Below are 21,618 nucleotides of genomic sequence, written 5' to 3'. Positions count from 1 at the left end.
AGCTTGCCCGAAACGCAGTGAGCTCCAAACCCAACCGGAGCCCCACGGCCCCGCCCCAAGGGGACGGCACACGGGGCTCGCTCGCCCGCCCCACGGCTGTACCGGCCGGCCGACCGGCGCGGTCAGAAATGGGTGGACGCGTCGCGTCGAGCGGGATAGTGAGATAGCCGGAGAGCTGGTGGCCGCGCTGCAGATAGGACACGGAGGCGTGGAGGCTCGGAGATTGGGTGAGATGGGGATTGGCTCCGGGGTGACGAGATGAGGGGGCGGCCTCTGGCCATTGGTTCTGGTTCCCTCTCGGGATGCCGCCAAATCCCCTGAGCCCCGTCGCTCTCCCCCGTGGCCAGCGCGCCCGCCCGCCCGCCCGCGCGTACACTGCACTGCGGTGCAGCTGGGGACGCTCTGCGCCATTGGTTTCGTACCGTCCAGACCTTCTCTACTGACTGGAGTTTACTAGCACTTCAGTCATTGAAGGTTTGGAAACCTCTGTCAGTACGGTTCAAGTAACGCCCGGATGAATCTATGATGAATTTATTACTGTGCTCTCTCACCTTGTATTTAGCCTGATACAATTTTGACATCACTAGTTCTTTTAATCGAAAGAAGGAGAAGAAGAAGACATCACTAGTAGTTCTTGGATCCAACATTTTCGTGGCGTACGTTATTCGTACACGGATGGCGGTAAAAGAACTCTCACCCGCGTTCTAGAGCCCCTCCAGGCGCCGTGAATGGAAAACCTGCAAGTGGATAATTATGCGCCATGAGTTTTTTCAGATAAACAAAAGTTGCTCCAGAAGAACCGGCGAAATACATGTCATCGCACATGAGAAAGTAGAATTAACAAAAAACACCATTCTTTTCGCCATATCAGCTCGTTTCTAATGTTAGCCACTAATCACTTGCACAGACACATGAAACTGCACGCACACACTCATAAAAACTTCACCATTTGGCCGACAGAAGACTCGTGCCCAGTCTCCCCTGCTCTCTGTAACCACAACATTTTGCATCCACTATTCCTCTTTTATTCCCAGACTGGAGTAATCTCAACATTCTATCCACTATTCATATTCACTCGCTCGCTCCCTTTGCTGCGCTCTTGTCCTCTTCCCACTCCGCCTGCGCCTTCAACTTCAGGTTCACAGAGCCAGTGGAAGCTGTTCAGCTCAGCTCAGCTAGCTAGCTCGTAGCAGCATCTAGGCGCTGCTATATATCACCTTATCCTCTCTCTAGCCCACCTCTCTCGCTCGCTCCCTCGCTCGCCCGCTCGCTATCTCCTCTCCTCTTCACCATCTAAATGCCAAGAGCACGGTAGCTACCTTGAGAAGTTGAGATTCTCATTCGTTGGGAATTTCGGGATAGAAACTGCAAGCGAGCCGTCGAGGTTTGTGGAAGCAGCAGCAGCAAGCTAGCGTTGCGAGGGCCGGGCGGGCGGCATGGCGCCCAAGGCGGGGAAGGCCAAGCCCAAGGCCAAGGGCGACAAGAAGAAGAAGGAAGAGAAAGGTGCGTGCGTGCGCTAGTTGTAAACTCGATTCTCCTACTCTGTAGAATTCAAATCTTTGCTGAATTGCAAGTTCAGAAGATGATGAGTTTTTGCCGATTTTCAATCGGTTCTGAATGATTTTGTTTGTGAATGAACGTACGTGTAAACTGATGCAGTTCTGCCGACGGTGCTGGACGTGACCGTGGAGGCGCCGGACTACACCCACCTCACGCTCAAGGTGAGAAGACCGACCGCCCCGCCCCGCCTGGCTAAGCTTATCTTCTTCCCTCCACGAGGTTTTACGTGGGGAGAGGAGAGCTCCATCAGTTACGGCCCACGCGATATATACGCCTTTGGCATTTTCTTATCTTCCTTTTGCGCCTGCGGCCGTGCATTCCTACCGTTTGTCCTTCTTCCGCTATGCACAACAATCTCATCACGTGCTTAGAATTCACGCTCGTATTTACACGTTCACACAAAAAAAAACCACGGAAAGATTTAAATTCGGGGCACAAACTCTGCCAAACTCTCTGTAAAAAGGAGCTCCCAAATTTCAAAACAAAATGGTCCACAAAACAACATCCGTGCCATGCATGCCAGGTGGAACACCGTACAATTGGAGCAGGTTAATTAGAGGTCCAAGTGACTTCCGAAACATTTTTGCTTAGTTTTGACCCAGTTTACTAAAATTAACCGAGCAACTCTCTTTTTGCTTATTCCCGCAAAAAAAACCTCTTCTGCTTAATGGATGGATTGATGAAACAAACTTTTTGCCTCGGTTTAAACAAAATCACCATCGGAGTAATAATAAGCTAGTAAGAGAAATGAGTATTGTAACAGCAACTGATGAGCAACCAATGCATATGCGCCTTCTTGCACTTTCAGGGCATATCGACGGACAGGATCCTCGACGTGCGGAAGCTCCTGGCCGTCCACGTGGACACCTGCCACATCACCAGCTTCTCCCTCTGCCACGAGGTACACGTCGCAGACCCGAGCGGCTGAAAACTGCTTCAGAGTTCGAGCCAGCTGACAGGCTGTACTTGTTACGTGGGCACAAATGCAGGTCCGTGGGCCCCAGCTCAAGGACACGGTGGAAATCGCCGCCCTCAAGCCCTGCCACCTCAGCATCGTCGAAGGTAAGGACGAACCCGCGAATAGCGCGTACGTCGAGGGCCAAATCGCAAAAACCGCGCGCTGACACGCTCCGTCTCGCAATGGCGCCGCAGAGGAGTACACGGAGGAGCTCGCCGTCGCGCACGTCCGCCGGCTGCTCGACGTCGTCGCCTGCACCACCGCGTTCGGGGTCAAGAAGCCCGAGCAGAAGCCCGCGCCCGCCACCGATGCGGCCGCCGAGGCCGCCAAGCCAGGCTCGCCCGGCGCCGTGGTCGCCGGTGGCGGCGGCGGCGAGGAGCCCATGTACCCGCCGCCGAAGCTGGGGGAGTTCTACGACTTCTTCTCCTTCTCCCACCTCTCGCCGCCGATCCAGTGTAAGTGCCAGTGCTAGTCATTTTCTTCTTCTTCTCTCTGTATTTTTCTAGCACATTTCGTACAGGAATGAGTAGTAGGTTCGAGTTGTATTTGGAGAACAAAATTCTGTTAGGGTTTTCCATTAATGTGATTGTGATCCATTGCAGACATCAGAAGGTCGACGCGCCCGTTCGTCGATGACAAGAGAGAGGAGGACTTCTTCCAGATCGATGTGAGGTTCCTACTGAATATTGTTACTGATTCGATGATAATATACAACAGTGACAACTAATAGTAGCTACTGTCTACTCTTATGTCAACTGTGTTGAATGTACCAGTAGATTTAGCTCGTCATATGAAAATTGTAGCCATGAGTAATTCAGTGTTGTCAGTATCACTGTAATGTCTAATGGTGCCAAGGTTTTCAGCGTAGCTGTATAGTATCAGTTGCAGTTATAGTTCGCTGCCTTGTATGTTCTTGAAAAAAAAAACGTTCGCTGACTTCGCTTGAGTTTGGTGCCGGTACTCAGGTGAGGGTTTGTAACGGGAAGCCAGTGACGATCGTGGCATCCCGAGCTGGATTCTATCCGTCAGGGAAGCGAGCACTCATTAACCACTCCCTTGTTGGGTTGTTGCAGCAGACGAACCGTGGATTTGAGGCAGTAAGTAAAATATTGAGCTTGTTTACTTTATTTCTTATCAATGGTTGATCATTAATATGGAAAATGTGTTCCAAATCTGCAGGCTTACAAGGCTCTTATGAAGGCTTTTGTTGAGCACAACAAGGTGAGATTCGCTAATGCTTGGTTTCTAACCAAAAATAATAATAATTAATCAGATGTGCTTCAACATGTTACACTTTCAGAATTTGAACCAATATTTTTGGGCAAGTGGGGGCGTATGCTAGTTTGCATCTAAAATAGAATTCACAACTGCAATTTGGAAGTTTGAAGTTTGCTCTTTAATTCTCATTTCTTTCCAGTTTGGAAATCTTCCTTACGGATTCCGGTCAAACACTTGGGTCGTTCCCCCTGTTGTTGCGGATTCACCATCAGTGTTCCCACCCCTTCCAACAGAAGATGAAACTTGGGGTGGCAATGGGGGTGGCCTGGGAAGAGATGGGAAACATGACCATAGACCGTGGGTGAAAGAATTTGCCATCCTTGCTGCAATGCCTTGTAAAACAGCTGAGGAAAGGCAAGTCCGAGACAGGAAGGCATTCCTACTCCATAGCTTGTTTGTAGATGTTGGTGTCCTTAAAGCTATTGCAGCTATCCAGAATTTGATCCCCGATGACAAGAGTTCACATGAAAAAACAAATGGCACAGCAAGTTCAGTTCCGCACACACAACAAATTGGGGATATGAAAATAACGGTAACAAAAGACAAAGCAGATGCAAGTTCTAAGTCAGATGTTAAGTTAGATGGAAGTCAGGCTCCAGGAGTATCTTTTGATGAGCTTGCTAAGAGGAACCTGCTGAAGGGAATCACTGCTGATGAGAGTGCAACAGTACATGTAAGATCTTTTCTTCGATACAGACGATTACAGGATGCTTATATTTATTTTTTCTGTTAACTAAAGAAGTATTTCAACTGGTCTACAGGATACTGCTACTCTTGGTGTGGTTGTTGTGAAGCATTGTGGGTATACAGCTGTTGTCCAAGTTCCATTGGATGCTCAACTGACAACCGTTGTTCCAGCGCAGCAGGACATTCACATTGAAGACCAGCCGGAGGGAGGTAGCAATGCTCTCAACGTCAACAGGTTAGTACTGGGAACATTTACATGGTGTACGGTTATTTTCTTGTGTTTATTTAACAACATGAGTTCGCCCAATACCAATTCCAAGTCATTTACTTCAGCTCCCGTGCACTTGGTCCTTTTTTATTTTAATTTTCTGCCACTGTATTGGTTAGATAAAACCAGCAATGACCGCTTTTCCCTTTGTCAGCTTAAGGATGCTGCTTCAGAAGTCATGTGTTCAGTCACCTGGAGCAGTTCAGCGGTTGCACAGTTCTGATCCTGAAGAGAACGAGGCTACCACAAATTTTGTCCGGAAAATAATTACAGACAGCATGCAGAATCTTGAAGGTGAGGCTCCAAGAGAAACAAGACCAATCAGATGGGAGCTTGGTGCTTGCTGGGTACAGCATCTACAGAATCAAACTTCTGAGAAGGCCGATGGTAAGAAAAGCGACGAGTCTAAGGATGTTCCTACAGTAAAAGGCCTGGGAAAACAATTTGGCCAGCTTAAGGAGATCAAGAAGAAGTCAGATGACAAGAGTGGAAAGAGTGCGTCCACAAAAGATAGTACTTCGCCAAATACAAACGATGCACATTCAGACAACACTGCCAGCACAAAGGAGGATAAAGAGGCTATTCTGCAGAAAGCGCTAACAGAAGCTGCTTTCCAAAGACTAAAAGAATCTGAGACTGGACTTCATGCTAAGGTTTTTCCCTCATCATGTTGGCATTGGAGTTTCCTTAAATATTTTCAGGCAAAATGAACTAATTTTGTACTAGATCCCACTTCTCCAAACAACATCACACCAAGTAGATGTCCAAACGAAATTTTACATTAGTCCACGGGTGACCTTGCTGTGACTCAACTATCATTGTAGTTAGTTTGTTCATAAATTATGTTTCTCCCTAGCCCCTCATCAGTTAGTGAAGAATTTGCCCATTTGTTGATTGTTCTGTTGCTACAGGAAACATACTGATATGGTACTCTATGTCGGTGGCTTTTATGTCTCTCAACACGCTCTTCCCATTCTTTAACGTTATAGTATGCTTTACGATCAGATGTTTTTGTGCAGTCCCCCGATGAATTGATTGAGATGGCATACAAATATTATGATGATACTGCCCTGCCAAAATTGGTAATATACTGTACTCATGTAGCAGCTACAATAACGTATTACGGGTGGCACATTATTTTGACTGTCATCCTTATCCTGTTATCAGGTAGCAGACTTTGGCTCACTTGAGCTTTCTCCTGTTGATGGAAGGACATTGACAGATTTCATGCACACCAGAGGCCTCCAGATGCGCTCACTGGGACAAGTGGTACATACTATGTAGTTCGGTCAAGTTCAAGAACATATCTTCATCTATCTGAATAAATAAAAGAACATAAAACATCTTATAAAAATCACAACTGAAGCACTCTTTTATTTTGCTGTGTTTCAGGTTGAGCTTTCTGATAAGCTCCCGCATATACAGTCACTGTGTATACACGAGATGGTAGTTCGAGCATTTAAGCACATAGTTCGTGCAGTTATTGCAGCTGTCGATGATATAAATGACATGGCTCAATCAGTTGCATCATGTTTAAATATATTGCTGGGACCATTTCCAGAAGAAAATAATGATGTCAAGTGCGGAGAGGATCATAATCTCAGGCAGAAGTGGTTGGAGGTCTTTTTGATGAAGAGATTCGGCTTGGCATGGAAAGACGAATATAGCCTTGATCTAAGAAAGTATGCCATTCTTCGTGGCCTCTGCCATAAGGTAATAGTTTAGATGTCACATAACTTGTTATTTTTAGGTTCAACGATTCTGATTATTCCTGTTCACTCCTGGAACCATGATTCCAATAGGTAGGACTTGAGCTAGTTACTAAAGACTACGACATGGATACACCACATGCATTCAGAAAGTCTGATATCATCAGTATTGTTCCCATCTACAAGGTAAATTTTAAACTTATGAAAACTGCAAATGCCTGAGAAATGCATAAATAATTAATGGTTATTAACCATGATCTATTATCTGCAGCATGTTGCATGCTCATCAGCAGATGGTCGCACCCTGTTGGAGTCATCCAAGACTTTCCTGGACAAAGGAAAACTTGAGGATGCTGTTAACTACGGCACAAAGGTATCCTGATCATACTATTACATCCATACGTTATGATTTCTTAAACACTACGCTAACTACTTCATACAATCTGGACATGACTGTATATGATGGTGCAGGCTCTTGCAAAACTGGTTGCTGTTTGTGGTCCGTATCATAGAATGACCGCAGGAGCATACAGCCTCTTGGCAGTAGTGCTTTATCATACTGGGGACTTCAACCAGGTACCAAAATTTTGGGACCTTGCTGCTAGTTCTCTTTCACAGTATTCAGTAACACTGCCTAGCCTAATTTACATGAGCATTAGCTTATGTACAAACATTGTTAATTCAAGGAATCACACTAGGATTCTAATTTTTTTGGGGGTATTATAATTGGAACAAATGCAGAATCATTTTGGCAACACTGAAATGTGATGATCATGTGGGATCTGTAGATCATAAGCTGCTTTAGTGTAACAAATGCAATAATATTGCTCATCTGAGTGACCTGGAGCTGTCATGCACTTGTCACACGTTTAGCTTTTTAATGCATATAACTATCTGTTAGTATCCCCTGTTGCGCTGTGTTGTGGAGCTGGCTTTATAATTCTTGTTGCTCTTTGGACCAGGCAACTATCTATCAACAGAAGGCTTTAGATATTAACGAGAGGGAACTTGGACTTGATCACCCAGATACTATGAAAAGCTATGGAGATCTTGCTGTTTTCTACTATCGCCTGCAACATACAGAATTAGCACTAAAGTAAGTGCATGCTGTAATTTATTGAAATTGCATGCTTAGTAGTTTGTTTTTGTCTCAGTTACCTATAATTTGTGTATTCTTCTTCCTGTGTTAACAACCTTATGTTCTGATTTGTATATTTCAGGTATGTGAATCGTGCCCTATATCTTTTGCACCTGACATGTGGCCCGTCTCACCCTAATACTGCTGCAACTTACATCAACGTTGCTATGATGGAAGAAGGGTTGGGTAATGTCCATGTAGCACTCCGTTACCTGCATGAGGCGCTAAAATGTAACCAACGGCTGCTTGGTGTTGATCACATACAGGTATGCAACTCAACCTTCCCTTGTGTTTCAGTGTGACTGTATGTTGCGCTCTGGCACATACACTAGTGCCCACTTACAAGGCTACACTGAAAGCTCATCTTTATTGACAGACGGCTGCTAGTTATCATGCTATTGCTATTGCTTTGTCTTTAATGGAAGCATACTCGTTGAGTGTCCAACATGAAAAAACCACTCTACGAATACTTCAATCAAAGCTCGGATCAGAAGATCTTCGGACACAGGTAATCAGAAATAAAATGCTTCTGATGGTGAATTCTTCCACTTAGTCTTCAGTTTTTTTCCCCAATAATCTGCCTTTCTCATAGCAACAAGGAAATCTGATGACCCATATTTTCCACAGGATGCTGCTGCCTGGCTGGAATACTTTGAGTCCAAGGCACTAGAGCAGCAGGAAGCAGCACGCAACGGTACTCCAAAGCCTGATGCTTCAATAGCAAGCAGAGGCCATCTGAGGTAGACGACATAATAGCTTGTGATAGCTAAATATTTTCATTGAAGAGATGGCAAAGATTTTTTTTTTTTGAGTCGGTTTGCTAGTGAACATCAATATTGTGAGTGTCAACATGGATTCTCAATAAAGTTTAATAGAAGTGATGACCTGATCCAAAGTGGAAACTTTTATCTTTATAGCTGTTCGGTTGGAGACAGTGCAAAAGGAAGAGAGTCTACTGAAAAATCTAAATGCATGGCTGTATTTACTGAATAATCAATTTTGAATACTGTCTGCTTCTTCAGTATGGATCTTATATTGTCCTTTTGTCAGTGTATCAGATCTTCTAGATTATATCAATCCAGATGATGAGCTCAAGGCTAAGGAAATGCAAAAGAAACAAGCCCGTGCTAAGGTAAGTTCATCATCAGGACCTTTCTATATGTTGTCTTATCTCTCTAGTGGTCATCCTCATGCATTTACATTATGTATCGTAGATAAAAGGTCGTATCGGGCAAAACCCATCTGAATTAGCCGATGATGAAGATCAAAGGAGCCCTCCACCTAACAGTGACCGTTCATCAACTGAGAAGGAAAACTCTGAAGTCAAAGAGAAATTAACTGAGAAGAAAAATTCTCAAGTCAAAGAGAATGGAACCATTGTTGAGCATGTGAAAGTGAAACTGGAAGAGGAAAAACCAGGTAACACTGTGGTCCACATGCCTCAAGATGACTATACTGAAGAGAACATATCTGAGGAGGGGTGGCAAGAGGCTGTTCCAAAGGGACGTACCACGGGGAATCGCAAAACTGGTGCAAGTGTGAGGAGGCCAAACCTGTCAAAGATCAGTACAAATGCCATCAATAATAGTGAGAATGGAAGATACAAAGGCAGAGTTCCATCCAACTCTTCCCCTCGAGTTTCACCTAATGAGGCTGCAGCTTCTGTTGCTTCCAGCCCTCTTGCAAAGAAATTGGCGAAGAGTTCGAGCTTCAATTCCAAAGCAGGTAATCCTACTATCTCATCAAACAGTGGGGAGAATTCACCCAAACCTAAATCCATGGCAGCAAGCTTAGCCACCACCCCTGCAGCTGCCAAGGTGATGCCATCTGCAGCACCAATTGTCAGTCAAACAGTAAGGAAGTCACTGTCATACAAGGAAGTGGCAATAGCTGCACCAGGAACTCTTGCCAAAGCGTTGAATGATGTGCATACAGAGCAAAAGGATGCAACTGAACCAGCTGTAAATATTGAAAGTGCCAAGGCTCCCAAAGAAAGCAATGTTCGCCCTTCTGAAGAGAAAAATGGGGCAATACAAGTGTCACCAAAGGATAATAATTTGCAAGTATCAAAAGCAACAGATGAGCACAAATCTCCCAGTTCTGATACTGAACAAGCCAATGGTTTGGTAGGATCAAATCAAGCTGAGAAGACCTCAGATTCAGCAGAGACATCTACAGAGAAGAACCAATCACCAGCAGCACTAGCGGACGTCCCAAATGAAGAAGCAGCAACTTTGACTGAAGCAAATGATTCTTCCTCCAATGATGATGAAAGAGGTCCAGGAGAGGATAATCAAGAACAGCTGTCTAGTGGGGCCGAAAATGAGAAATCTTCACCATCTGGAAGTGAAAAGAATGATTCACCAGTAGAAGGTGCGAAAGAGACAGCCAGTAAACTTAATGCTGCCGCTGCTCCATTCAGTCCAGCCACCGTGCCAGCTTTTGGTTCAATGGCCGTACCAGGTTTCAGAGAACACGGAGGACTATTGCCATCACCAGCCAATGTGCCCCCAATGCTGGCCATCCCTCTCCGTAAGCACCCTCACCAGTCTGCAACCGCAAGGGTCCCTTATGGTCCACGTCTAGCTGGAGGGTTCAACAGATCAGGGCACCGGGTGCCTCGTAACAAGCCTGTGTTGCCGAGTGGTGAAGTTCTTCCAGAGGCAGCCACATCCCCTAAAGTGATGAATCCTCATGCAGCGGAGTTTGTGCCAGGTCAATCTCGAAGTCCTGATGGCCATCCATCATCTCCTAATGAACCTCTGGCATCGCCAGCTGGTATTCAAGCATCACAGGATGGGCTTCCATCATCTCCAGATAGTACTGTCGAGTCACCCAAGACTGCTTCCCCACAAGTGTCTGAAACTAGTGAGACTAGTCCTGAAGGAAATGATACATCTAGTGGAATTGATGTTGAAGCTGAGACTGAGAGCAAGAACACGGAGGAGAAGAACAACCATGTGGAATGTGAGGACAGTGAAGTGAAGCCTGATGAAACTATAGTTTCTGGAGGTGCTGAAGTTGATGCAACGGCCCCGATAGATGCTCAAGATGATGCTTCAGCCCCAAAAGATGCTCCAGATGATTCAAGCGTGACTGAAAAGCCGAAGTCCTGGGCTGATTACAGTGATGGAGAAGTCGAGGCCGTTCAGGTTGCGAGCTGAGAAAAGGTGGTCTTCTCAGCCTCTCAGGTAGTTACAGGAAGTTTTATTCATACACAGATGAGCCCTCCTTACGGGCTATAAAAGTATGCTAATGCAAACTGACACGCTGCTGTTTTTGCTGAAAGGAGGAGATGCTGGTTTTCTCGTTAGAGAATTAGTTGCTTTCTGATCTATTTCATGGTTTCTAGTACCTATTTGTTTCTGCCGCCCTGCACGGCTGCACCGGTGCTATGGTATTGCAAGGGTTCGCATTGCCATGGAACTTTAAAGGTCTTCCGAGTGTCCAACTGTCATCATAGTGACCTTGTTTCAGCTTGCTTTGTCATTGCAAAGGAGCTTGTGAAGATCAGAGAGGTGGTAAACACGCCATCGTTCCCCACATTTTGCTCGGCGTTTTCATTTCCTTTGTCGATGAACTGGACACACTGCCGACTTGACATCTTTGTATGTAGTTATTTCTTTTGAATTTTGATAAATTAGACTGTTGTAAAGAAAATCGATACTTCCCTGAGCAGGAAGTTTGTATCAAGTGTCCCTGTAATCAGGTTGTTGCTTTTTGGACAATTTTGCTTGTACAAGAATCCATGAGACACCGATCCATTTTGTGATTATTACTCAATTCAATTCTATTCGAAGAATAAACATGCCAGTGACACTCTGCTTCAGCAACTAAAACAAAAGGATAGCAGCATTGTGTCAATGAAAAAGACCAATTATCTTTTGTACAACGACTGAGAGAAAAGGATCATTGAGTCTATCAAGAAGGCCAATGGGTCTCTGCTGCAGCGACTTGCTGGAAAAGATAGTGCCATTGGGTCTATCAAAAATATCAATGGTGAGAAGAATAATATCATCAAAAAGCTCCCAGCTTAGGGTGGGATAATTCACTACATATTGAATCTTCAATGACAATGCAGCTTCAGCATATAGTTACTGAGCTGGACATAACTCTTCTTAATGTGCAGAACATTTGCGAGTATCTTGACCAGAACACAGTTCTTGCTACTGAATATCTGCAGTTCACTGGCACATATCCATAGGATCCAGAACCAAGTTTCCCTGATGATGAAGAGTTGCCATCCACGGGCTATGGAAGCCCTGAACATGTACCTTATATGAGGAGCTCTCTAGATGAGGAGATCTTTTTGACAGTGAGGACAAGTGCTCTGCGGAGGTCCCACGATGATCACCGATTCTACATTACCACCTCATCATCATGACTATCTGAATGATCGTTTGGTACTTCCAGTTAACCATCTTAGTATATGTAACCTCCGTGCATTTGCTTTCTGATGAGATGCAATCGATGCCCTACTATGCAGCACCTCCTCCTATACTAGACTTAATTATGTAAATATATGGTGTGTACTGATACTCTACTATGCAATCCCTCGTCCTAGCAAACTTATATGGTGTGTGTTTTCTATCTTGATCAGAGATAATTATCTTAGGTAAATAGTGTGGTTCACAACGCTGCTATTATGTGTGTGTGAATGCATTTTATGTACAAACTTTATTTTTTGTTGAGCGGTCATCAACATGATTTATAATTATATGTCCACCAAAATTCCCAAAATCAAATGTGCTCCCAACTCTATCATATTTGTTGGCCGACCGTTCGGCGGTCAACGCGCAGCTTGCCGCGTCCCTTATCTAGTTGGCTTGAAGCTATAGAAGACAAGTGCACAACATCAACTCTTCATCTATGTGTGTCTTCAGGTTGGGTTTTTTCAATCAACGCTACACTTTATCAGCGGCGGTTGCTGTTCTGGTTTGCTGGTCCTATGGGGTCTGAACACGACGACTTCCCAACTGTCTACTGTAATAAATTTTGGCCGACTCCGGCGAGGGAGGAGTAATGATGGTGGCGCGCCTTCGACTCGCTTCAATGTTTATAGTCATCGCTAGGTGGTTATGTTCATTGTACTGCTATGATTGAAGATGAATAGGTAGGAAGGTTTCCCGCAAAAAGAAAAAAACGCGCACAACATCAACGAGCTAGCCAATTACAGGTGGACAAAAAAGCCCTACCAAAGCCCCGATGTAACAGGCTAGCATTCCCATTTTCTTTTAAATGGAGGCACACGTTTTGCCTCATCCATTAGTTGAGCGGAGAATAGAGTTTGTTACATAAGAACCCTTACACAGTATGGGAATTAATCTCCAAAATAATTGACCCTGGTTTCTTTGCACCGGCGGTGACCTAAAGGTTTGCCTCACAAATGATAGTGTTGAACAAAGTTGACGGTGGAGCACTCTTGTGACGAAACACCCGGGCGTTCCTTTCATTCCAAATAGTCAAAGATACTAGCATAGGTAGCGATGCTCTGGTTTTTCTATTGGGAGAGCTAACATTCTCATGGAGAATTTAAGAGATAGAAACCATACAGCAGGTGACTCACAGATTCAGTTCTTTATAATATTATGAAACAAATAAATTAGGTAGAGATAGAGATTTATAAAATTCCTAGTTATTAATACAATAATTTATATTAATTAATGATAAAACAATAGTTGCTAATAATACTAAATAATAATAATATTGTGTCAAATAGTATATCAATATAGCTAGTCATGTTTGCCAAACCAATACACACATATACATTAGTTAGTAATAGTAGTGTTTATATGTCTCGTCGATCACCCGTGAGCATGAGTAGTGGCTGGGCCAGTGGTGAAGATGGTGACGGGGGCGCTTACGAAGAACATGAGGACCCCTGGCGCCTTATATGAATCGTACGTCCCTGGAGGCAGCTTGCGGCAATGCACAATAATGTGCTCTAGAAGATTTTCCACGGTAATGGTGCACACCGCAGCCGCAAACATGACATGTAGCATCACCTGCAACGATCCACCATGAAAGTGTTGCAATTCCGATCCCCGCTAGTCAACCTGCCAATCCATCTCTGCTCCAGCTCTCCTTCAATGTCATTCATGAAAAGAGAGGGGGCCAATGCCCCCCCCCCCACTAGACACACCCACCTATGATTCCCAAAGTGTGTTTTCCTTAGCGGCTAATCTGAGGAACCCAGTCACTCCTAATCAAGATGCTAATTGGTACATGGGAGAGATATGATAGCGATCGTTAACTGATTAAGCCGCCGTGACCCCTCGTCTATTTAGGCTTGTGACTAGGGGGAGAAAGCCCAGGATATTAAATCCCGATAGGGGAATTTCCCGAGCACACAGGATCCCCTTCCTTCCACATGGGAGATCTACTCTTTGGAATGGTCATTTGATGGTAGAGGAGAGGGGAATAGAAGAGCATCGGAAGGCAATACCCGGGGGAGATAGAGCGAGGTGGCGGAGGGTCGCAAGCTCAGATCGTGCGAGGGAACCATGCATCTCAACCATTCATTCTGTTTTATCTACTCAACAAAATCACCCGGCATCTCAATTAATGCCCACACACATCTTTACAACAGAAAACAATCACACTAGCTCATGAGTTGAATGCTACAGTTTGGCGAGCAAAGAAACAAAAGCCACAAGTTGAAACTTTCAGAGACAATAAATATGAGCCAAACTAACTACAGATCAGAATTCTACATGTGCACTTATCAACGTCACACGCTAAAACAGATGCATCATCCCTCGAAGTATGGTATGAGATGCACTTCAGCTTCACGACCGTAGAGTCCCCAATGGACCTTGAGCATATCAATCAAGATCTCTCGGAATGTACCATCTACAACTTCCAGGTTCCTCTTTTTCCTGTAATATTCAAATAATCGGGTCAGGTCTCTGAAGACGGCACAAGGCAAGGAAAAGATTATGACAAAGAATCAGACATATCACAAGCACTATATCATCCCTCCTAGTCCCAGGTATGAATTCATCTTACTTGTCAGTTTTGGAACAGAAATAACAACATAGAATCAGAAAGGCCACAAGCATTAACTAAATCATCGGCTCGATGGCCATAGCAAATTAGCTAGACCAAAACAAAGCATAATAAATCCATTCTTATCACAATACCATGATATTTCGTCCAGCAAGGCAAAACGCAACCATATCAATTCTTTCTCGTTACATCCAACAAGACCATGAGATATGAAACACACAACCATATGACATGCATTCTTAGACGTATAACGAACCCGTAGCATGGACGCAATTAGCCTAGTTGATTGTGTACAACAATATGAGTGCTTTTATATAGTTAAGTCTAACTAGTGAGCTACCATAAACTTGATCATGCCAATTACAAGGTATATCTGGTGAATCAACAATGGCATCTCCAACGCCGACCCACAAATTTGCTCCAGTATCGTTGGTGGATAGGGGTGACCAGTCTGCGGACACGGATGCCGGAGCCGACCATCCAACGCTGCCCGCATACATTTCAAGCCGGGTTTCGACTTAGTGGACAAAATTCATGCAAACCGGCTGATATTCATCAAAGTTCAAAAAAAATAGCACAAATCATCTATACATAACATGCAAATAAGTATAGTACAACAATGTCCCAAATTCAATGTACAAATCATCCATATATAGCATGCAAATTTGATGTCCCAAATAAATCTCGCGACCAGGTTGCAGGATGCAACCGCGGCAATTTTAGATCAAAAAACTTTGTGGCTTCTCTCCAAAATAGTTTGGCGTGCTCACACTGAATGAGTGTATGAGAGAGAGACTCCTCATCATGCCCACACAACTGGCAGACTGCATTATCCTCAATATGACATCTCTGTAGCTCTCCCCTTGATGGCAGAAATCCTTTAGGCACTCGCCACCAGAACACACGAATTTGGTTGAACCCGCAATCGCCATAATGCTCTCTAGCTCTCCTGGTCATATGTGCAGCTACCAATCTGGTTCAACAAATTCTCGCGGTCTTCTATGACCATCTGTTAGGTAGTCCTCACCGTAAACACTCCAGTTCTCTCATATCCCCATGCCCAGAAATCCTACATGGCCACTCTCGACCTAGGCATGCATATTCAGTATAGCTGCTGCATCTGGAGCAATGAAAGTTCTCCGGACCAGCTCCTCATTCCAGCCGCCCGTTTCCTCCAACAGATCTGCCACTAGGTGTATCGGTTCATTACCAATATTGCATACCGGCCTCAGAGTTGGTGAACCGTGGATCCAGTTATCATGCCAGACTTCAGATGTCCGCCATTCCAAATCCTTCGGATTAGACCTCTCTGCAATGTCTCTCTTCCTATGGTGATCGCCTTCCAAGTCGCCGAGGCACTTTTGGGACAACCAGCATTCAAAAAATCCCCATCCGGGTAGTATCTTCCCCTAAGTACACGTGCACATAAGCTCTCAGGCTTGTCCAACAGGCGCCAGTCCTGTTTCGCTAACATAGCATCGTTGAACACTTGCAAGTCACGAAAACTGAGACCTCCCTTTGATTTTGAGACCACCATCTTTTCCCATGACTGCCAATGCATTCCTCTCTTATCTAGTGATCCAGCCCACCAAAACTTTGACATAATTATCGTAACTTTCGGGCATAAACCTTTTGTGAGCTTAAAACAACTCATAGAATAGGCCGGTAAAGCTTGGATCGCTGCCTTGAGAAGAACCTCCTTTGCTGCACATGATAGCAACTTCTTGCAATATCCTTGTACCGTGGATCTTGCCTGCTCTTTGACATGGACAAAATTTTGTTCTGTAATCCTTCCTGTTGCCATGGGCAGACCCAAATACTTCTCTGACGGGGCCTCTCTGTGGATCTGCAACGATTTTCTTACCCCCACTCTAACTGATACCCGACAATTTGGGCTAAAATATACGGAGCTCTTTGCCTTGTTAACGCATTGACCAGAGCCTACATTGTAAGCTTGCAGTATATCATTCAACAGTTGGGCACTCTGAGAATCAGCTTTAATAAAAACCAAGCAATCGTCTACAAACAAAAGATGCGATATCCACGGATATCTCAGTCCCGGACGAATACCGCGATCAACCCAGCCCCCATCATAATTATTAAAATACATGACAGCCCCTCCCCGGACAACGGAAAAAGGCACGGTGAGATCGGGTCACCTTGTCTTATACCTTTTGACAGGCGAAATGATGGCAGAAACTCTCCATTCATCTTGACTTGGAAGGTCACTGAGTTGACTCATTTCATTATCAGCGATACCCACTCCTCCGAGAAACCAAGCTGAAGCATATCCCTTGGAGATATGTCCACTCCACACAGTCATATGCCTTCATCATGTCAATCTTGACAGCGCACCATCCCTGCTTGTTCTTCTTTTTCTTTTCATGACGTGAATTTGTCTGTGATCAACCTGCCTGGAACAAAAGCACTTTGTTCTTCGGTAATTATTTCATCCAGTCTAAGCCTGTTGGCAAGCACTTTTGAACAAAGTTTATAAATCACATTACAGAGAGAAATCGGTCTATATTGGGTATTGTAAGTTGTACTCTCTCCGTATTCAGTATGGTCGGGCCAGGTATTGTAAGTTGTACTCTTTGTGTAAATGCTCTTATATTTTTTCTTGTAACTCATGTTATTCACAAAAAAAGAATTGAAACTCATGTAGTATGTGTTGGTATGTGAGTAAGGTTTTTTGTAGGCCGAGCTCCTTGGTGCCCACTATCTTCACCGTTTAAACTGTGGACAAAAGCATAAGGATATGTGCAAAGCTCTAAAACTTTGCAGCTGCGTCAGGGCCACCTATGTTAATAGACTGACATGACACCTGAAAAAAATCTGACATCTTGTCATGCTGCAGTACTACTGTATCCACGTTCTCTCCCTTTCTCGTAAACTTTGCTTGCTCTTTGTTTTATCTCTCTCACTTGTCATCCATCACATGTGAACAAAAAAGGTGGAGAGAGAGAGTAGACTTTGCCATTATAATTAAAAGGAAAGATTCGTTGATGTTATTGCCAACCAGAGAGAAGAGGAGAGAGAGTAGACTTTGCCATTATAATTAACATACACGCTCTCGCTCCTAAAATTTGCATGCATGAAATGCAGGTCTTTGCACGTGGTAACTCTCTCGTTTGGGTTTAACTTTTGCTGCCAATTCCGAAAAACTTCTGGATGCTGGATTCTCTCTCTCTCTCTCTCTCTCCTCTTATTTCTTCTCTCTAAGTGTTGTCCGCTGTGGAGAAAATAAAAGACGACGCCCTGTTTGCATGTGATGGATGAAAAGATAAACAGTGCTCAGTGAGCTGCATGTGGCAAGACAGGACAACTCCTGCTAATGACAGCACAAGCAGCAGCTGCGCGGCCCGTGACGGTGCTTTTTTTCATCAATCCCTGCGCCAACCAACGATCTAGATAAGAGGACCGTGGAGCTCGGCCTACAAAGAAACTTTGCGTATGTGTTGGTGTCTTTCGTGGACGCATTCAGTGATGGCACCACGACAACTTGAACAACCCAGCGATCCTGTCGCCTCCCGTACGAGGCGACTTCTAGGGCGACTAGGGTTTCCGTTGGTCAGCCGCCAACCACCTCTTTGGCCGCGGCGGGGTGGTCGGCGTTTCGCTGTCTAAGGGCGGCGCCGTCTTGTGGCATCATCGCTGGTTTCTCTCTCTCCACAGCGTGAATGATGACCGATGAAGTTCACACGTAGAAGATCAGTTTTTCTTCTCTGATTGCTTTGATGGAATTTGCTGTCTGTCCATGCAAGCTTGAGAGAGACTGTGCCTTTGACCTCATCAGAAGGTGCTCCGTGTCAAGGTTTTGTCGTCCCCTGGCAAGTTAAAAGCTAGGGTTCTCTGTCCTCCGGCGGCTGAAACTACTCAGTTGGAATTGCCGTGGTCTACAGCGGTATGTGGCAAAGAGGGCACTTGTTGATGTCGTTAATCTAAGGTGCCTTGATATCTTGTTTCTGTCGGAGACTCGCCTGGATGAGTGGCCTGTTGGATCACCGGCCGGAGTACACACGCGAGAGAGGAACACAAAGACGCTGGTGTTTTGCGAGGCAGAACTGCTTACCTCTTTTCTTGATTTTCTTTCTTCTTATTCTATCTCTCGGTTACAGAAGGGAAAACGTGGCCGGTAAGGATCCTATCAAAGCGCCACAATCCGGTTAGCTTGTGCCATCCCATGAGCTCCTGAACGTGTCTATCACGCGATGCTAGACTGAAGGAAATGGCCCAATGCAAACGGATGCATCTTAGGCCCATGCAAATGCATGCACGGCTCGCACAAGTTACGGCTCGTGACTAACAAACGAGCTAACAAAAACAAATGCTAATTAGACGTGACAAAACGTGTACGTGCTAGCCTATACTTAACTAATGCAAGATAAAACTTAGAAACAAACATGCACTATTCCCTACGTGCTCGCTAATGCAACATGATTATCTGACATGGCCGACGGAATGTCTTCGGCGACGATTGAAGATGGATCATAAAGAGGTGGTTAGAAGTAATGGGCAAAGTGGTGGACTTCTCTTACTTTGGGAAAAGGAGATTGCAATGTCTCCTAGACATAAAGCAAGCAACTATATTGACATGTATGTAGGCAGTGGTCAGGAGAATTTTTGGCGTCTCACTGGCCTCTATGGGGAACCAAAGTGGGTTGACAAGCACCTGACATGGCAGCATCTTAGAGGGCTAGACGTGTGTGCAACACTCCCTGGCTGGTAATCGGAGATCTAAATGAGATTATGTATCCATTTGAGAAAGAGGAGGGAAGACCCAGGCCAGCTCAATTTATGGAGAAATTCGGCAATTTGCCACTTTCAATATCGGGCTTCGCAAAACTGTCACTCTTAACATTGGCTTCGCAAAAATGCCACCTAGTTCCTGTACACTTTGATTACCATGCCATTTCCTCTTTTTCAATTACTTTTCTTTTTCTTTTCAATTTTCTGGCACCTGAAAGGACTAAAGTACCCTTGTCTCTTTCTACCTTATCCAATCTCTTTGTGGTCTGGTCTGTATCGGATTGCTTTGAGGTTAGCTTGTTCGTGTCGTCATGGTCGCTCGCCGCCGTACCTCGTTGATGCCCGCGCGAGCTACCCAACTCGCCGCCCTAGCTTGAACACGCCTAAGCGAGAAACTGCAGGTTGCCGCCGGTGCTCGACCATGGCTGCACGCGCCGCTGCAACTCGCCCTTGCCGCTGCAACTCGCCCTTGTCACTGCAGCTCTCCGCCGGCGCTCATCCATGTCTGCACACGCCGGCGCAGTTCGCCCTCGCGTCGCGGATGCTTACGTGTGCCAGCGCAGTTCGTCGTGGGTGCTCGCCCCCTTGCGGATGCTTGCGCGTACCAGCGCAGCTCGCTGCGGGTGCTCACCCATGCCTGCGCGCGACAGCACAGCTCGCCCCCCCATGCGTGTGTTGGCGCAGCTCGCCCCACGACATGCCTGAGGAGTGGGTGGCGCTGAACATCAGCATCAGTGGCATGATGGCAGCAGCCGCTGAAGGAGATGGATGTGTGTAAGTTCTTACGATGTTGAATGCAAGCAACATGTAAGTGACGTTTGCTGTAACCTTTAGTTGATGTTGGATTACAACTTGGCAATTACATCAATAATAGCATGTCATGTTTAATTTCATGTCCAGAATCAACTGAGCAACAATACGATAAATAAATAATGCCGCAAGTTTCAGTCCATAAGCTACTTGCCGCAATGTCTTCTTTTGCACTTATTGTAGCTTATTTAGAGACAAGAAATGGAATTATGACTAGAAAAAGTATGCAAACCTCAAATTTTAGTACATTGGCAAGGGAGAGACATATAGACACTTCAACCATGATTGATAGATGAATATGAAATGTGTTTACTTCTCACAAAATAAAGTGATGAGTTCACATAATAAGTTCATAGCTCAAAAAATATATGAGCTCACAGCTCAGAGAAATTGGAGAAATTGAGTTCATATAGAAGAAACTACTTGTGGAGTTCACATCTGACATAACTGTAACATTAATTTCATAGAGATCATTCATCCAATTTGTAGCTTCCTTTTTGGAGTCAGCTTCTTTGCTGGAGCTGCAGTAGGCTTCCTCCTCTTTGGAGTCAGCTTCGGGATGTGGTAGATGACTGTCAGCTATCTGATTTGGGTTTTGTAGGAGATAAATTCACATGGCATAGGGGAGACATCAGAGAACGTCTTGACCGTGCGTTATCTTCTGAAGATTGGAGTTACGGGTTTTCTGATGCCAAGTTGGAAACGCTCCAATATTACAAGTCGGATCACCGACCACTGTTGTTGAGCTTCGACGAAGCACCGGCCTAGGATTTTTTTTCAAAAAAGGGTTTACCCTAGCCTCTGCATCAGAAAGATGCATACGACTCATATTATTAAAAGGATAATCCAGTAACAAAGTCTCCAAGTAATGTGGTGCGAAAATAAACAAAAACTCAAAAGAGCTAAAAACCAAAGCCACAACCGGCTGGCAAATACAATAGGAGCACTACATGCCTATCCTATTACATGACCGCTATCCAAACCGGTTGAAAATATCCCGAGCTACCATCTTCCATCGGGTAGACGCAGTAACCAAACGCTCCCTGGCCTCCGTCGGAGTGAGTAGCGACCACATACGGATGAACGCCGTGGCCCTGAAGATAACCTGCAAAAAGTGAATGTTTGTTGATCTGTTAAAGACTAAATCATTTCTGCAGTTTCATACTGCCCAAAATAAAGCACAAACGCCAACACGAATGTGTCTTGCAGTATCGGAATCGACCCCATCAAGCCATGTTCCAAATAACATGTTGATAGAGGTGGGCTGATTAATATTAAACGCAATATGAATCGACCGCCACAGAATCTTAGCCAACGGACAATCGAGAAAGAGGTGTTTGATGTTTTCGTTATGATCGCAAAAGCTACACCTAGAAGAGCCCACCCAGTTGCGTTTTGCCAGGTTATCCTTAGTCAAAATGACTTGTTTATGCACAAACCACATAAACACTTT

At 44.9% G+C, this 21,618-nt stretch overlaps 1 protein-coding gene across 2 annotated transcripts; it reads left to right on the top strand.

Annotated features, from left to right (window-relative positions):
• The first annotated feature begins 1,141 nt into the window (after window positions 1-1,141).
• LOC125515075 (protein REDUCED CHLOROPLAST COVERAGE 2) lies at window positions 1,142-11,373 on the top strand. Of its 2 annotated transcripts, XM_048680494.1 has the most exons (24): window positions 1,142-1,503; window positions 1,660-1,721; window positions 2,369-2,461; window positions 2,550-2,622; window positions 2,713-2,973; window positions 3,121-3,185; window positions 3,484-3,615; window positions 3,698-3,739; window positions 3,936-4,469; window positions 4,558-4,718; window positions 4,906-5,404; window positions 5,771-5,833; window positions 5,919-6,020; window positions 6,144-6,464; window positions 6,554-6,646; window positions 6,732-6,833; window positions 6,932-7,036; window positions 7,423-7,556; window positions 7,681-7,864; window positions 7,975-8,106; window positions 8,226-8,338; window positions 8,649-8,730; window positions 8,813-10,789; window positions 10,888-11,373. In XM_048680494.1, exons 1-23 carry the CDS (start codon window positions 1,437-1,439, stop codon window positions 10,760-10,762), a joined length of 5,370 nt encoding a protein of 1,789 aa, XP_048536451.1. In that variant the 5' UTR covers window positions 1,142-1,436; the 3' UTR covers window positions 10,763-10,789; window positions 10,888-11,373. The 2 variants fall into 2 exon arrangements, with proteins under 2 accessions (XP_048536451.1, XP_048536450.1); XM_048680493.1 differs by having other exon boundaries at window positions 8,813-11,373.
• The last annotated feature ends 10,245 nt before the right edge of the window (window positions 11,374-21,618 follow it).

This window comes from Triticum urartu, chromosome 6, assembly GCF_003073215.2.
Source record: "Triticum urartu cultivar G1812 chromosome 6, Tu2.1, whole genome shotgun sequence".
Lineage (NCBI taxonomy): Eukaryota > Viridiplantae > Streptophyta > Magnoliopsida > Poales > Poaceae > Triticum > Triticum urartu.
This window is presented reverse-complemented; position numbering and strand designations above follow the sequence as displayed.

Coding starts and splice junctions, on each gene's coding strand:
- LOC125515075 (XM_048680494.1), top strand. CDS start 1,437: ATGGCGCCCAAGGCGGGGAAGGCCAAGCCCAAGGCCAAGGGCGACAAG. Junction 4,719..4,905: donor AATGCTCTCAACGTCAACAG/GTTAGTACTGGG, acceptor TCCCTTTGTCAG/CTTAAGGATGCTGCTTCAGA. Junction 6,021..6,143: donor TGCGCTCACTGGGACAAGTG/GTACATACTATG, acceptor GCTGTGTTTCAG/GTTGAGCTTTCTGATAAGCT.